General features: G+C 42.7%; 1 protein-coding gene across 8 annotated transcripts in view; it reads right to left on the reverse strand.

The window, feature by feature from the left end:
• LOC110973500 (PDF receptor-like) overlaps nt 1–18,342 on the reverse strand; it is a 92,673-nt gene that overhangs the window by 21,440 nt on the left and 52,891 nt on the right. For all 8 annotated transcript variants that reach the window (XR_002597478.2, XR_015428119.1, XR_002597479.2 and 5 more), the window contains 3 exons: nt 5,352–5,465; nt 3,731–3,843; nt 2,902–3,005 (listed from right to left, as the gene is read on the reverse strand). Coding sequence is in view for 5 of the 8 variants with exons in the window: in XM_022224367.2 (XP_022080059.1) it covers nt 2,902–3,005; nt 3,731–3,843; nt 5,352–5,465 (331 nt within the window). In the remaining 3 variants the exon portion in view is untranslated. The remainder of the gene's footprint in view (nt 1–2,901; nt 3,006–3,730; nt 3,844–5,351; nt 5,466–18,342) is intronic.

Consider the following 18,342-nt stretch of genomic DNA (forward strand, 5'->3'; position numbering starts at 1 on the left):
ATTCAAAAGCATAAATGGCAGATGGTGAGGTAATGAAAAAAAAAGGACGATCAGCCTTTACTGGCTTAAATTTGATCTTGTCGAGACTTTCAGGGGCAAAAATTAGTCGAAATGACGCTAAAGTGTCCTGCGATCGAACCTTCTTATCTTTTATTTCAACCTCACGGTGACCTCTCACGCCCTCAATCAACCAGCATCCCAGAAACGCCTTCGAATCTCGGCCGTTGGAAGCCTTGTCATATAATCGATGATGGAGTGCCAGAAATCCACAGCATATATGAAAGGAAGCGGCCTAAAATGGTGCTGTTTTCCTCTCTGAAATGGACTGACCTCATGGGCCTTTTCGGTATGTATACCACATTTCATTCCTGTTAATTTAAATGGATTTCCACAATCAACGCGTACAGACAATCACGTGCACTGAAAACGCATGCATAGGCGTCTTGAAAGTACAGTCCATAATTTGTCATTTATGCATTACATTCCTTTGAGGCAACAGACGTGATCAAAATTTAAGAAGGGTGCTCGACAACTAACTTGATGGAGTTTCAACCGAGAAAACGTATTCACGGATCTTGATTTCAAATCAAGAAATACAGATTCATGGTTTGGACTGTGCCTGAATTCAGCGACCGGGACGGGATATCGTGCACCGAACCGACGATGGTACAGCTGAGGCGTCTTCCCATATGCCCCTCAACACTTGTGACAAGCATTGGGCATCCGTAAAAATCGATCCCGGGGCGATTTTGACTGCTGAACGCAACGCACACGTGTGTTATGTTAACGGAGTCGATTTCTGTGTCCGTGAACGTGAAATGCGTAAACGCATCGTCTGCGTAACGCACTCCAAAAACGCACATATAGAAATGCGCCTTAAGCGTCGTGTCTGTACGTTTGCGCCCACTTCGCTGAATTAAAAGCGAAATACCGGTGAGAATTTCCAAAATAAGTGCGTCTTTGAAAATGCCTTCTCTGACAGAAAGAACAGTTTCACATGAAGATAAGCACCACAACCATCTTCAAACCACGAGCAAATGTTATTCATTATTCAACAATATAATGTCGTCAGCTTTTTTTGGACGACTGCAAACGATAGACCCTTTCTTTTGACCCGTCTGCCAAAGTTAACAAAAGATCACAGCTACAGTGCAGAGAAATGGCAAGGTCGCAGAGTGCTTGATCCAATCTCCGCATGCCTTGCAGCTTCATCAGTCTCCCTCAACCATGCATACCCATGAAACACCTTGCTACCTCTTCACACACAAGTATTTCTCCCAATAAAAATCTTCACATTATAGAAGAGAACCAAGCATTTATCACACCGGATTAGCGACCGGTCCAAACGAGGCGACGAGTGCTGTTGAAAAATCGGCGTTTGAAGAAGCCGCTTATTAAGGACACTTAGACGAATATCCACTTTTTTCCCGTGGAAACAGGTCGGTATTCCCCACCACAACCTCCCAAACCGTAGTCAATGAAGGTTGTGGATTTGTAGAGAACAGCAGATATTTGATCGGTGAAGACGAGCTATAGTTAAAACATCAGGGGCACTTGAGTTACGAAAAGAGAAATGTTGCCTGGAAGAAACGATAACAATTGAGACAAACCAAATCGAATTATTTCTGCACAAAATAATGGGAAATGTGATTCCGGTATTTACTTAGAGGTTTGCAATTGCTTACAACTTTGTACTGTGCCTCGGAGATCCGCCAAGATCAGATGGGCAACCAAGCTTTCAGGCTATGCAAGGGCAGATACTGCTGAACTGTCGCCATGCACCCCCCCCACCGCCCTCCATTTTGATTAAATAATAAAAGCGATTTATCTTTTTATTTTTTCATTTACCGTCTTTCAAGAAGCGTGTAATAAGCTTACCCCTAAGAGAGGCCCGAGAGGTTACTTAACAATTTCGCACTTCTTGGCGTCCCCGAAAATTGATCTCCCAACCAAAAAAATAGAATAAATATTTTAAAGAGTTACTCTTGACATCAGTAAGATATACCGTAGTCGATTAGGGATATTTTTTTCATTATTCGGTGCTTCAATGTAATCTTAGAATCCTGGTTTTGAATTTATAATCTATTTTCCTCTCCACTTGTTTTCTTTCCTATGAGCTGCGCGATTTTGCCCTTATATTCGCCAGCCCGTTACATTCTGCTAAACTCGTCGCCCCCATACGCAGAACGAGAGAAGGATTTATATGTATACTCCCAAGGGTGGCAGCCTATGAGAGCTGAAGCAATAGCCAATGCCGACCGACTTGTAACGTGAATGCCCCACTCTTATGGGGGGAGGTTGCATGGCCCATGGAGTTTACGGTTTACTGAAAGGAAGGCCTGGGTGGAAGGCAATAACAGAAATTCCAGCTGTTTTTAATTTGGTTTGGTGTGGTGTGGTGTTGTGCGTTGTGGTTTGGTTTGGTTTGGTTTGGTTTGGTGTAGTTTGGTTTGGTTTAGTTTCGTGTGGCGTGGTTTGGCATGGTTTGATTTGGTATTGTTTGGTGTGGACATTTGGTTCTTAAATTTGGATATTTTACAGTAAAGTGGAAATACAAAAATTACGTGGAAACACAATTTTAAAAATGCCATCAGATTTCGGACTTGCAATACACCAAGTGAACTGTTATGTTAATGCTGATTATATGGTAGCAAAACATCATCAATGGCGAATTGTTTAGAAGAACGTAATGCTGGATATCAGACTGATAATTACAGCCAAAACATAAAAATTGAAAGGCCAAAGACAATACACTTCTACTACGGCAGGATGATAACTTTCAAGTGTAGAAGGTCTGATGTGCCACCTTGTACATGTACATCTTGTGCCTACCTTGTGATGTAAAAACAACAGCACAGCGAAAAAAGGGGCATAAAAGTACAGAAGCCTCCAGAGCCATACCTGAAACAGCTGAAGACTAAAAGGGCGAGGACCAGGCTACAGAAGGAGAGGAAAAGACCCACGATCTCCATAATCTTTGCTCCGTGGATGACGTCAGTGTGGAACTGGGCAAAACGGCATCAAAATTCGAGTAATTCAAGACAGTTTGGGTTGTGTAAAAACGAATGAATGAACTACTGTACATACATGTATTCTACCGCCATTCCGCCGTCGTTGTGGCTTCATTGGCCGTGCACATACCCTATTGGATCTAAGAGCCTCAAATAAATGCTGCCACCTAGTGGTGCGTCCGGGCCCAAAGCTGATAGTATCGTTCCTAAAATGTTGGTGTTTTCAATCCGGGAAAAATGGCGGCGGAGTATACTTGTATCAGATCTGTACACAGAGAGAGAGTACCGCCAACTTCACACTTTGGAACCAAAAACGCTGTTATTATGTGTGCAAATCCAACTGTGAGCCATTGTCCTAATTAATTGCCCATGTGTACTGACGCATAATCCACCATTTTGGTTCCAACAATTGAGACGGTCATGTCGCAATTCTATCTATTGACATTTCTGCCATGGAAACGTAACTACTGCCACCATGTGGCGCTGGCCAAAGTGTGTGCGGACCTAAGGACTTACTTTATGTTTACAAACGCGTTAACCTCTGCGTCGATGAACTCTGAAACTTGACGTGGGTCGCTTTTTATCTGTTGAAGTTTTACATTTTAACATGATAGAAACATAGGTCACTTATGAGCCTCGAATCAAGATGGCTTATTTTTGAGTCGTTGTAGTTTTCTGTCATTGATATCTTAAGATTGAAACCGGTTTACTATCCTTACTTGAATTTGCTCCAATGAAGCATTCGTTTTGGTGATGCCTTTTTCGCTGAGGCAGAGGTCGTAGTTGACCTGGTCCCAGGTGCCGTCCGCGTTACAATACATTTTCACGAATTCTGAGAAAGAAAGAAACGATCCTTTGTTGAGAACTTTTACCCTCAGCAGGGAGGAAAAAAGGCAGTGGAGTGGCCAAGAAGGCCAAAGTTGTTGGATAAACCAAACCTTTAATTCCTCCAATAATGTGGTCTCCAGCTACCACTGAACCAAAAATTAAAAAAAAAAAATTCAAAACGGAAATATATGTTCAAGTGTTTACGATCATAAATTATTTTCATGATAAACACATTTTTTTTATAAATCACATGCCACAATGTTGGTAGGGACAGTCAGGGTTTGGAGTAAATACATGCAGAGTGTAGATCAGACCCGGCTGTTATGTGGGAATTGCCACCATATGCGTTCCTCGCGCCAAATTGAACAAATAGACTATTTGCATGCTGCATGCGAGCAAAGTTCTGAGCAGCTTCAGCATACTTTAGGCACAGTCACGTCGAGAACTTGACGTCCTTGCTTAGACTGAACGTTTAATACAGCACTCAGGGTACTAAAATATCCTGCCTTTTTATATCGTCTCCTGAGATCAACTCTCGACGATAAGATTATTTTAAGATCTTTTTCACTTATCTTTCCCACCGTTTTTCACCCACGAAGTCGCTTGTGCAAACATCTGCTGAGTGCGCGGTGCGGCCAAAGATCGCGGGAGTCTGCGCGCGACGACTTTCACAAAGAGGCCCTCTAGTATCTCGCCGGCTCTGAGCTTGTGTTTCTAGGATTTTCAGAAATGTGCTGTCACCTCCGAAATCTCGTGGTTGATCACAGACTTCTCATCCAGAGTGGACAATTCATAACTAGGCGTGGAAATGCTGCTTGAGTAGTATACTCACTATACCTTCTACACTTTCCTTAGAATTACGTTTGAATTTTTTAAATAGTCTTAAGTGTCAAAGGTTTGACCGGTACCATCTACCATTCCCTCATCGTCATGCTCTCCACTTTGTCAAGCCTTTTGTTCTGTGTTTCAATTTTACAGACTTCGAATTTCAGTCACAGATGTGCACACTAAAAAACACAGCTTTTCAATTAGTCCTTAACCTGTTAACCTCTATATGCTTACATTATGTCAAGATATAACCTCCCAATTTATTTGGCCCATTGTAATTTCACCTTATTGTATTAAAAATATAATTAAATGACAAAAAAATGCTTCAAACTACTCACTAACAAGACTGACTTCAAATGTGAGGTCAAAAGCTAGAGGGACTGACATTTCGATGCTAGAAGATAATTTCGAGAGCATACAGCATTCCGATAAGGTTGCAATGTCAGACAGTCTTCTTTAGAGTTCTAAAAATCCCCATCCCCTCTGTTTCCCCGATAAATGGACCACTTGTATGCACTTTCACCAAATATTCTCAGAACCTTTCTAAACAAATCCCTCTTGATTCACCAAGCCGACTACTCAAAACAGAAAGCCGTTGTTTGAGTTCCATGGAACATCCCTCTTCGCTTGCTGCCTCTCTTTTCTTTATTTTGAAACCCATTCCCAACTCACACCCAGACTTACTGGAGGTGTCGATCTGTGGAAATATCTTGGGGCAGCGCATGTAGGCTGTCGTATTGACCCGCGATGCTACCCAGCACATCGTGCCGTCGTAGAAGACGGGGCATTCCAGTTCTTCTGCAGGAGATACAAACCAACATTCAGGATTTTTAATAAAAACACGTTTCGCTCCTCAAGTGAACTTGACCACTTTAGGTGTTTTCATCCAGTCTGATGACTACTGCATGCGACAAGTTAATATAGGGCAAGAAGAAGAACAAGAAATACATGTCGGAATAAAACGAGACCACAAAGTCACAGCACAAAGAAGTTCATTCAAAAAGCGGTTTCCTGTATTCAACTATCTCGACGAGATGTGTCATTTTGTTTAGAGAAACTGCAAGGTTAAATGGGGGTGGTATTTGGGGTTTCAAACCTCACTTTCGGTTATTCTTAAATTTAGCTTAAAACAGTTCGATATAATTTATCTCAAATTCTATATCTTTCTAACCAAAACCGTTGCATGAATTTGTATGAACTTTTATTTCGTTACGGTTAGTTTTACTCTCAGAATCCCCCAAAATTAGGTACCTCAATTTCAATTCAAGATGGCCAATGCAATCTGTTGGCTTGAAATACTACCAATTTATCTTTCACTAATCTAACAGTTTACATTTACCACCAATTTGTCCATAATGCTCAGGTACCATTCACCGACAAACTAAATGTGGTCATAGGGGCACTAACAACGATGTTTTTTAGCAGGAAAATAATTCTCAGCGCCAGGTGTTGAAGGAGGCCTCCAATAAATCGATAAAAATACCTAGGTGTAATCTCTGCTTATAATCTTAAAATAGTTGAATTGAACAAACCGGGCGTAATTTACAAAGTTATGTTACCTATGATGTCGGATATCCAACACGTACAGCAGGAAAACAACGCACTAAATCTTAGCATGTTTGTCAGGTTGTAAATGTCAGACTCGCTTACGAATGCCCACGGGTAGATGAGGAAGGAACTTTTATTTCATCTTGGAAATTTCCTAAATGATATACATTTCACTGCAAGACTGGGATGGACTATCTACCCGGCTCCTCCACGGAGGAATCTCAATCCAAATATACAGCAAGAGCGTTGGACGTCCACAGTGGAAGCGATATACTCGACCGTCATAAATAATTATCGAAAAGTATTTCCAAAACAAACACGCGACTAGGAACGGCTGTGTTTATTTCCCGTCCGCGGGGGCCGTAAATCCACGAATCGTCACTTTGTTTCACTCAGAGGATTTCTTCCGCCTCCTCCTGACCAGGGAGCTGAGTCGAATTCCTGACTTGCGAGCCGGTCATAAACAGCTTCTTTTATATTAGAAGAAGACGTGATATTTTGGTTTGGCGCTGGAGCGTTGCAGCGATGATTAAACGGGGAGAAAAGGAACAGGGTTTTTTTTGGGGGGGGGGAGAAAACGAAAATTAGAAGGATTCTTCCCACCAAAATATTTCCCGTTTGAAATGTCATGGCCTGCTCACACAAGTTGAACCATTTCGCTGAGAGAGTGCACGGCTTAATGATTACCCGTGACCCCGCAAGGCTGGCGTTTGCTGTAAAACACGAGTCACGACAGCTGGCTGGAATCACTTGTACAATTTGCGCGTGCTCCAGCATCAAACCGTTGCTTCAGAGAAGGGAAAAATGGTGCAGTAAGATGGCTATATTGGAGCTGATTGACAAACAGATCGAGAAATCGCATCCGGGCGGGGCACTTAAGCTTCAAACTCTGATTGGTCTCTTGTTAATTGACAGTCAAGAGAAGCCAAGGGAAAAGACGGGGGGGACACAACCCCCGAAGGATTACAAGTCCTGAACTACTGCCGGACAAGCTCAACAGACTTGGGACACAATCATCAAACGATCCAACCCAGCTGCTTTTTAACCCAAGTTTTAAAATTCAGCGCAACGCACCCCCAAGCGTGGAGGGGCTTGCCGTTTTACCCGGTGGCGCCAAAAAGCAATTTGCGCGGGCTTTCAGCAAACACCCCTCACTGTCGTCTACACCCCTCGGCCAGGCCAATCAACAAGTAATCAGCAAGCGCGCACGCGCGCTACGAGTACAAAATCACACTGGATGCCAAACTCTCGGAATCCTTTTAAAGGAAACAAGAAAAGAATGGCCGTAAGTGCGTAGAAGCGACAAGACTTCGGGGCATCTTGAGGCAAACGAAGCTTTTAACATAAGTCGCTATTCCTTTTCTTTCTTCTGAGTGGTATTTGCCGACAGGAGAGTTGTGGAACTGGCATGTAAGAAAGGAAACGAGGCCACCGTAAGTCAGAAAGTACCGAAAGTAAGGAGGTCGTTTGGACTAAAAACTTATTGTTTCGGTCGCACAAGAGACGAAAACCTCACTCACCGTGAGGGCCCACAAATAAGGCGAGCGATAATGGAGATTCCGCGCGATAACGAATTCGGTCACAAGACTTGGTTTCGTGTAAGAATGTTTGCACTGCTAGTGGGCAGACCGCACAATAGTGGGCCACCACACTTGGAGACATAACAGATTTTCAAGGATAGAAATCCTGACTGGAATTGAGATACTGACTGGCACGATAGAAGACTTCATAATCACTCTACCAATTCTTCGAGTAAGGCGTTATAATATGGTTACATCGGAGTCAATGATCGGCATACGGGACGGTTTCCGCGACGTATCAATCCGGACATATCGCGCTACACATACTTTTCCCGTCACCGCGTTCGGGGTCGGTTATCGCTCGTCTAGATGAGCTATACATTGACAGCTCCCACACATACTCGTGAAAAGGAAGTATGGCTACTATCACGTTACGCTCGATTCAGAATTCTATCAAGGCTACTGTTAAAAAACCTGACTGACAATGAGGGATTTTTTTCCTTGCGATCTAGATACCCAGTTTGATGCCCTGAAAACTTGTGAACCTTCATCCCAGGTCTTTATGTTGGGCGCAGCATTCCGTAAAAACACCGCGCATCTCAGCCTTTTCATCTCTCCCCACCCCTTTGACATTCTAGCATATTTTGTAGGTAGGATCTTGTCAGCAGTGATTTTCCGCGGCTCCAGTCTGCCAGCGATATCAAAGAAAGAGAGACAGGAAAAAAACCGGCGCCGTGTCCGTGTTTTCGTGTCGGGTTTCATTTCGTGGCGCTGTAAGAGTTTTCATCGAACGCCCTTGCAACACGGGCATGTAGAAACCAATTCCGCCCTTTTTTTGCTTTGCTTTCGGAGCCGATGACGCATGTCAGAAGTATCGGAAAGGAATATTTTGTTTTTCTTTAGAGAAACTGCAACCCCTATCAAAACCCTATTCTCATCCCACATTTTGTGAAATCTCGGCAGTAGTCAGTGACTGTTTACATCGGAACCGGTGAACTGTCAATCACAAAGTGATCTGCCTCGATCCCAACATATACATCCAAACGAGCATCACGGCCGATACATGAGTTCCTCAAATCCGTAGGCGGGGACCATATACTTCCTCTAAATGATACAAAACAAAGGAGACACAAGAGTTACAGTTGACAATAATTAAATTTGTAATCCAGATGGAAAGACCGAACGAGCAATAATTGTAATGGGTGGATAGAAGGCGTCACTTCACAGGTCATCTCCAATGCGGGGTTATCGTTTCTGATCTCAGGTTTAAACCCCTATTGCCGACTTGAACTGCCTGTGGAACCGCCCTCAGTTTCCCCTTCGCATAGATTGCAAGTTGGGCCAGTTTCGCGGCTAGGCCCAATCTTTATCATGTCAGACCTCGGATATCCCTGACCCCAAGCCGACTCAGAACGGTAATTGGTTGACCCAATTTTGAAAGCGACTAGCGGCATGTTGGGCTAAGATAGCATAGCCGCCAGCAGTCGACCGATTGCTTTGAAGACCGGTACAGCAGCTTCCCAAATTACAATCCTGAGTAGCAGTTTTGAATGTTTGGAGTAATTGAGTACTTTGAATATTTGAATTTTATCATTGACATACCTAACATTCAAACAGCTTTCTACATTAATGTTACGCACAATGTCTTCACTACCTGCATTAGCTTAATTCTTTCTGTTCACTCGTGAAGAGAAGAACAGACGTATGTGGCGGTGATTCCACACTGTCCTATAGCGTTATTGTGTTTTTCCTACGTATGCTGCTTAGTGGACCATAGGCTCCCGCTAGCGCTGGCTCCATAGGAAAGTTAACATGTCAACAAAGATTGACGTCACCATAGCACATATGCCTATATACATCTCACTGACATCTGGATATTTTTTTCTTGGATTCATTGTCCTCTATATTATATTCTAATAATTTAATTTTATTATTTATCATTATCATTTGTATTCAACATACATTGAAATACATTGAAATTCGTTGTGAATACGGTTCACATATCACGGTCAGAATTTAAAATAAAAAAAAGATAAGTTTATGCTGCCAGACCTAATGGGCGCCCTCCAGCGGCTTCTTCAACCAAGTTCGTCGACCACTTCTTAAGCGCAGTCTTTGTATTTTTAGCCTAGTTTCACCGGTATGGGGCCCTTTATATCAACCTACTTTTTTTTTTACAAAGGTGTCAATGTTTGAGCTTGCTACACTCAATCATGGAGCAAGGACCCCTTGTATTTATGCATTGTGTCGAAGTACGCATGTGTCAGGACTCAGCCAACCACTGGGGTACCGTAAGTCGAACACTGTTTAACGGCGCGAGTTCAGAAACACAAAGAGACCACATGGTTTCAACTGAACCGGTTCGAACTTCATTATTTGTTGTCAAGCATGTCATCCGTATTACTATGACCTGTTACGGGGTCCTTAAACCTTCCCACCACCCATGTGACATAATTAAATATACCTCCCGGCATACCTGGGTCAGATATACACGGCGGGAGAACTGTTGATGCAACATGCAGGATCCCACGACACCTTTTTGAATTCCCTCGGTGCCATCCCCGGTATTTCCATCGGCCGTGTACTCAACTATTCTCGGGATTCTCGGTCACTCTTATATAAAGATGCTTCTGTCTGGAAGGAGGCGTCAGGGGACTAGTGCGATTCAGCGGACCCGCTTGAGGTGTCGAGTAAGAGAAAGAGAGAGACAAATGGCTCCAGCAGCCAAGGGGCAAAACAGCAGACAAATTTACGAGTCGGAGGAGCCGATTGCAGGATAATTTAGACGACGGCAGCCGTCAGCACAAGCGTGGATGACACAAGGAGACACAGGATCTTCATACCAACAAGAGACCAATTACAAAAGGTTCGTCGTGAATACCAAAATGCCGCCATCAGCATTCTGGCCACAGAGTACAACACACATCCAGCCCAAATAAGGAGAGAATTTAACAGAGCCCTTCAAAACAACGATCTTTGAAAATCAGCTTTCTTTGAAAAACAGCTTTCTCACATCTGACAATTTGACGTAGAGCTACAAAATCTTGCCCCAGTCAAAGTAAATGCGATGATTTATGCTACCATGAACAAGCAATACCTATACTGAACATGCACGCACCAGTTCTTAGTGAAAATTACGATTCAACAAAACTAAAGTTGATATACGTATACAAAGTTGAAACATATTTCGGTGGCAAGGACAGGATATTATACAGAAAAATATCAAAATCCTTACTCACTGTCCCGACATGTTTGCTTTTAATTCGTGATGCTGTTTTCTAAGGGGTTTTGGGGCTAGGATTTTATAAATAAATATACTAAATACTTTCTTTCATACTCACCAGTAAAGTATTATTTGTAAAAAAGAAAAAACAAAAACAAAATCCGCCACGAGGGCATTTTGTTTTAAGCGATAACTGACTTGATCTAAATACGTAAAATACGTAAGGCCATTTTAAATAGAAAATTTGTTGAAAATGTACCAGCACTCTTCACAAAGTGTTTGAACCCAGCTATGCAGTAGGCCTACTAGCGCTTTGGAATGCGCAACGAGCACACCAATATGCAAGTTTGCACGCAATGCCAGTGGTCATGTGTACAGTTCTTTGGTTGCTACAGGTAAAGTTCTTCCTGCAGCAAAAAGCAGGATCCGAAAAATAGCCAACGCCAAGAGACTGGCTCTCGGCCAATCAACATACGGAATCTGTGGGTAAAATGTTATGAAAATAATAGGAGGTGGATATGAATATCTGCACATTTGTATATACGGTATACTAACACGTATATAAAGTTCTAAATCTTTTTACCTTTATATATCTTCATGTGATCCACAACCACTTTTCTGACTCACAGGACATCTGATCAAGCACCCTTTATTAATTATATTGATACCGTGTTTGCTTAAAATTGGTAAATATTAGCACAAATATATCAGATATCCAATCTGCCAGTCGGGGACTGAGCGCCTGTGTTGCCCAGGAATGCGAGTATCTTTCTCACCCGGCAAGCAGTGCTTTGGGGATGGGCAAACCTGCCAGGTTCGTCAGTACCAAAGTAATAGATCAGCCCTGCTATAGTTCCACGTGCCAGGATTCCCTACTTGCAACACGGTCCCGACAGTGACAAATGGAACTTTAAAGGCGCACCACTTACACTGCTGGTTGCGAGACTTCGTTGAAAGGTCAAGATTTGGATGATATATTTTGATCAGCTTGGAGAGAGAAAATATGAAGTACTTGCTACTATATAACTGTTAATTAAACGTGGAAGGGCTTTGGGGAAACCCCGGTAGAGCATTCAGGCATGCCGCCCAGGGACGTTACAATTATGGCTTTGGACTTCAGATTTGGGACTTCAATTTGGGGGGGGGTGTTACTGGTCTTTGTTTCAAATGGTGCTGAATTGATCTGCCTTCACCACACTCTCAGCAGGGGTCATGGGAGGCACAAAAAGTGAGCTGGGGGCATGCCCGTGTTACGCCGCTTCGTTGCTGATAACAATCGCACATGATTGCACAGTACACATACCTGTTTTACATACAAAGCGTGGACATTCCTTTGTTCTCCCGTGGTTAAGCAAACGTGCGGAAAATGCTTCTTTTTCTCCAACTAGGATAACTCCCTCGAGCTGGATTTTTTTATGATGATTTCCTGGACTGTTCCTCTTCATTTTGTCACGGATAACCTTGACACCTAAATGCCTCTGAAACTTTTTTTCAGAGAGGGGAAAACATTGTGTGGACGCGTGCGAGTCCACACAACGCCATCATACCCTACATTATGTCGACTTCTTTTGTGCAGAGGTCCACACTATGTATTCCACGCATGCACACACCCACACACACAAAATAGAGTTCCATCAGTGGAGAGGAACAGTTTTCTTTTCAACAGTCTGTCTCATAATTATTTCAAGTTTGTAGCCTCAAGAGTCCAGCGTGGGGCTGACAATGCGCAACCATATCATTCTAAAATTATTCGCACCCATTAAAATAACTTCACTTATCCGGTTATTGGAATGACCCCGTCCATGCCACAAATCTTGAGTACAACTCCGACTTTATGCAATGCTCTGACGACTCTGTAAACGCGACACGAGTGGGTTTTAACATTATCGTGAGAGTGTACCTCTCTGAACCACTGTTTAACACAGACATTGCTTGAATCAATCTTAGCCACTTCCACGACGACAGAGTCAGCACACAGGCTGACGATCAAATCCAGACTCTCTTTTTTTCTTAACTGGACAGTCTTGCAGACAATTAGAGGGTCGCCAATTAATTGAAAATCTCCGATTCTCTCCTATTCGGCCAGGAAAGGTTTGCTCGTCCCTAAATCCATTTTCGACGATTAGGTACCATTAAAGCGATCCCGAGAACCAAACAAGCCGTTTTTGCTCGTGCCCCAGCGAGCACAGCCAATATTGGACATTCTTTAAAAAAAAAAAAGCACCGATCAAACATTTCCCGGTGAGTAAACGGGCTCATGTTTAATGACAACTGCCCTGGTCAAACACAGTGAATCGCTGAGGAGCACGCCCCGTCCATCACTCGCTGCTGCCCGTGGACTATGATCTCACTCCTTCGACGGGGGAAGGCATGCAGTCTCACTCTACGGCAAACAGCATTTCAAATTTTCTTTTTGCATTCGTCAAGACGTATTTCTTTGTTCATACAGGTAATATCTGGAGGACGTATAGCTTGCAATGCACAACACTCTGGCTGCTCCGTCGAAAATATGGCAGTTATATAGTCCGGTAAAATATGTTGACACAATGCAGACAGTTATTATGTTGACAGGAATCGTGAATCATTCTCCGAGTCACCGTTATATTCAGTATTTGAGGGGACTGTCAAGGGGGCAACACATCACAGACGACAACACATTTGATTGACACGATACATGCTACTCCCTCCTGTTTGCATTTTGCAGGGTCATAATTATGTTGAGTACCGGGAGTGTAACTCGAATGAGGTTGGCCGCCAAGTCCAGTCGAGCCAACGGCTATCAACTGGCGCACTGTCGTCGGTGCGGCTACTTCAGAGTAATCGCACAACCAGGATCTCGCGCAGTTCACTCGCGATGCATGCCTTGTCGACCGCAAGATGCTGTGACTACGTAAACGCGTGCGCCACAATGCAAGTTCAGAAACACGCTCGCATGGGTGCATTGCCGCCGGAGTAATGGTGGCTCATCAGATAAGTCCATTCCGGCCAGAGGACAAAATGCGATTCATTGGTATCACTTTTGATGGAAAATCTAATAACATGTTTTGGAAAGGTCTATGTTTAAGGATGCTAACTCAATGTGATAGCAATCCCAGGTTGGAAGCTCAATGGCGGCAAATTCTCACTTTTTAAGCTTAGTCAAAATGAGCTTACTGCATAAATCCTTAAACACTTGGGTTAGAACACAGTTGAACAATTTGCACTTACAGCACTATAATATGTTTGTATTAAAGACACTGAGTCTTGGTCAAGGTATTGTTTAATTAGATAATGCAAATATATAGTCAAGTAAAAACATATTACTTCTAGATGGCGCTGATCTAAAACGTCGTTTATGTACACATGCATTACACCAAGTTTTCATATGACTAAACATTGATTTAAACATAAATCCTTTGTTTGTGTCCCTTGTGAAACAAACCAGACTTATTCAATGGTTCAAAAGTCCTGGTGAAAGTCTGTCGTAACTATTCAAATAGAAACATTTTGAAAATTACCATCATGGCACGAGTATCTGTGCATATAAGTGGTCGGTGCATCCGTCACGATTATGCAATATTCATGAAGGTGTCATGTTTAAATGTCCACCCGTTGTGGTGAATGAATCGCCACCACGCAAGGGCTACAAATGTGCATGTACACGGATGGGATGATACTGGCCACCTCAAAAATTGGCATTGTGAGGCTCCGACACCACTCTTAGCGTCAAAAGAGAGGCGTGACGTCAGAGCAAGTTATTTCCTCTCTACTAAACACGAACTTCCAATAAACACAGAAAAGTACATGTCCAAGAGGGCATATCGCGAGGACAACAGAATTCCTGGCTGATGTGCAGGTCCGTAGAACTATCTGGACGTGCCAATCATTAAATTTGAGACTCGAACAAACACACGCAGACAGGCCGGTGTTTATCTCCTGTGCCGCTCGTGTTGAGAATGCTCACCTATCCATCCTCCAGAGGTGATAGTTGCTAGGGCAATTTCATGCATGGAGTCTAACACGTTGATTTACAGCCACTCCCTTTAAACCGTGGAATAAATGATACGCAGGCCCTCATGTTGTACATTAGTCTCAGATATCAGTCACATACTTTTTTATTTGCGAATCAGTGAGCGTCTTTTTAATGCAGCGCGTGTTGGTCAAGACCTAAGTAAATCATAGTGTTTTATACACCTCACACAATGTACGGAGGTGAAGCTCATTGGGTCAGACGTTCTTCAGCCATCCGTTGCAAGCAAGTGCAGGTAGAAATTGCATTCTTCTGGTGCTAAGACTTGCATTCATGTTTTTTTTTCCTCTGTGGGTACTTCATCGATATCACTACAAGCCAAGCACATAATGGTTGCATAAACGCGGACGTGTCCTTTCGTGGACTGCTGCTGAGTTCTTGGCTATGTGTGACATCACGCGATTGCACGTGGTTGTGATTCAGGTGACGAGCTGCGAGCTGGTGCGGGGCGTGTCTCACGGTTAAAAATTATGTTTATGAGTGATGTTTCAAAAAATTGTCATGATATCATTGACTATAGGTAGATACCTGTGGGGGACACTCCCGTAGGCCTTGTACAAAATACCAAGCCTTTGCACAAAACCCAATCCAGTGAAGCTTTGCACATCTTTCTGTATGACCCTGAATTGTCCAACTACAGCAAATGAATTTCCTCCATCTGATACTAAAACGTTAGAAGGACACTTGAAAAACTCTCTACTGTCGAATGTCTCCCCTAAAGGTTTTACTACTAAGTAGCTCCTAAATAGTACATTTGTTAATGTAGAAATCTTTAAACCAAGTAAGAAGCAATTACAAAACTTAAATTTAATTCTATATAGTGCAAAATTCAATTAAAATAAATGAAAATAAAAAGGAAAGCAAATATGGGTGTTCAGACAACAGCAAGAAGCGCTGATTTGGAGAGTATTCGCCCAGAGAAGAAACAATCCTCATCGGTTGAATGGAGCTGTGTTGGTCGGGAATGTTCATTCTGTAGGTAGCGACATTGGTGCGTTTCCTGGTCGTTCGTAAATCAGCGATGCGCAGTTAGTACCAAAGGGGTCTCTCTTGCTATAAAGGAAATATCGCCCTCTCTTGGTCCAGCTTGATGCCCACAACCACCAAGAACACATTTCACATAAACAACGCATTACAAATATAGGGGCCTACATGCAACACACAATGAGCATGATTAATTCTTTACAAAACAGATATGCCAATGAGGTTTCAGATGGGAATTGTGTTTGGAAGGATAAAACCTGGGAAGTGGGCATTAAGAACTATGAGCAGAAATGTATCTGATTTGTATCTAAAATACTGTGCACAAAGGCTGCATAATTTGTTTTTAAATGTATAATATCTAATGGTTGGTAAGCAACAATTATGCACCTAAACACTCTGAGCATATGGTTGTAACTAAAAGAGTGGTTCATAAGCTTTCTACTTATGAACTAATTGCATCTCTGCAATCACGGATGAGTTACTATATGATCGTTTTATAAACCAATTTTAAAAACATTTTGAGAATTTTCTGGTTACTGGCCCGAACGAAAAAGAGCTCATGGCTTCAACAGTGCCCACTAACCAATTTTTTAACTCCAGCATCTACGCTCGTACATTCAAGCTTGCTTCATCTACAGGTAGTGTTGCCATTCTTTTGTTCTTATCCGGGTCCGTTCTTCTTTATTTTGCCACACAGGTCCCTGACCCCACTTCTAAAAATGATTTTCCATTCGAGGGGAAAACGCTCTATGGAAGACACACTTTAAGTGTGTAGAGGTCCACAGTATGTATGTCAGGCTTTAATTAATATACAACAGTACTGCGTAGACGCACCGCAAGGGTTCTACATGAAAATGGCAGCCAAACGTCTAAATCGGGGTGCCAGACATACCGCACGATACACCCAGGGCTGCTGGTATCTGTGGTGTCATCTGCTCACCTGCCCGATCGCCTCACAACAGATAGGATTTTCCTTTATTTCATATGACGCGTGGACATACCAATATCAAATATCGCGTCCTCGACTGCCTTATCTCAGTTGTCAATCTTTCCCCTTTCCAACAAGACACACCTGCGGAAAATTCTCATAACGCTTGGATATTAAATTTGCTATCGGTTACCCAATCTAAACAGTGCATTTCTTGTAGAGTTATCTTGAAACATGACAGCTCCTGAAAAAAAAAACGTGCAAATTGAGCAGTGCATGTAGTGACTCTCCAACACTGGCATTTTGGCTCTTATTTGCGTCAAACTGACAAACTTAATATACGGCGAAAAAACATGGACATATTTAGGCCTGTTTAATCGAAGTAGAAAAAATGACAAGGACCCCTGCTGTTCTTATTTGTGACCTTTCCAGGTTTGTTGGCCATGTAACTAGTACCATCTGAGGTAAGAGACCACCAAACGCAATATCATGTCCATTAAGAGGAGACATCATTCCTCCAACAGACAAATAATAATCTAGCACCCTCAGGAGGTCCAAATCCTCAAAAACAACAACGCAGAAAAAAAAGATAAGAACTAAATGACCAAGTATTTTTTTCCGATTACTTTGGACTTTCTTCAGGAGGTGTTTAATTAAGAAAAGTTGCGTAGTAGTACAGCTGAGCTTTCTCTCGTCGCAAATTTGACGCATGAACAAAAACCATGTTTGCCGTTTATCCGAGGACGAGTCTCTTCGGCCAATATCCCCTTTCGCTTATTTCTGTCTTGAGATGCGTGCATATTTCAAGCCGGTGCATGTATGAATATTAATGTATGTTCCGTCATCACGAGACACCTACACAGCTTTTAATTCCCCACCAAACAGCATTCCGTGGAAACTCGTTTCAACCCTGTCTTTTTGTTTCACGGTCTGTTATACATTTCACTCGACAGTTTCTCACACTCAAACTCTTGCCAGGGTCATTATGAGAGGTGATCATTATTACGGGACATCCCGAGATGACCTCATAACTGAGGTCATTTCCTGAGGTCATCTCGGGATGGATAAAATACGCATCTTTTTCTAACCACTGGAAATTGAGCCAGGTAGTTGCTACACAAATTTCTTTCTTTGGATCTGCTGCATATCCGCTATTGTCAAAACCAAATATTGTTTGACGTACTGAAGTTGGGTCATGCATTGCCACAAACGGTGAGCCTGCTGTTTCTATAACCACTTTACGGTTACGTAGGCCCCGTTCGGCAATTTTTACTGTTAAATTGAGGACACTTCGTCCTAAAAATGATGAACGAGTCAAGAGAAAGGCCCCCGCCCCTCAAGATGTACCTACCCACCTCGCCTCTTTAAGTTTGATAACTGCTATTTTGAGTGCAATGAATTACAGAAGCATCTCATATACAATGTAGAAGTATTTTTTGCAACTTAAGACCGGTTCTTTATTT

Source organism: Acanthaster planci, linkage group LG17, assembly GCF_054643075.1.
Source record: "Acanthaster planci isolate LZ-2023a linkage group LG17, COTS_SCS, whole genome shotgun sequence".
In the NCBI taxonomy this organism is placed as follows: domain Eukaryota; kingdom Metazoa; phylum Echinodermata; class Asteroidea; order Valvatida; family Acanthasteridae; genus Acanthaster; species Acanthaster planci.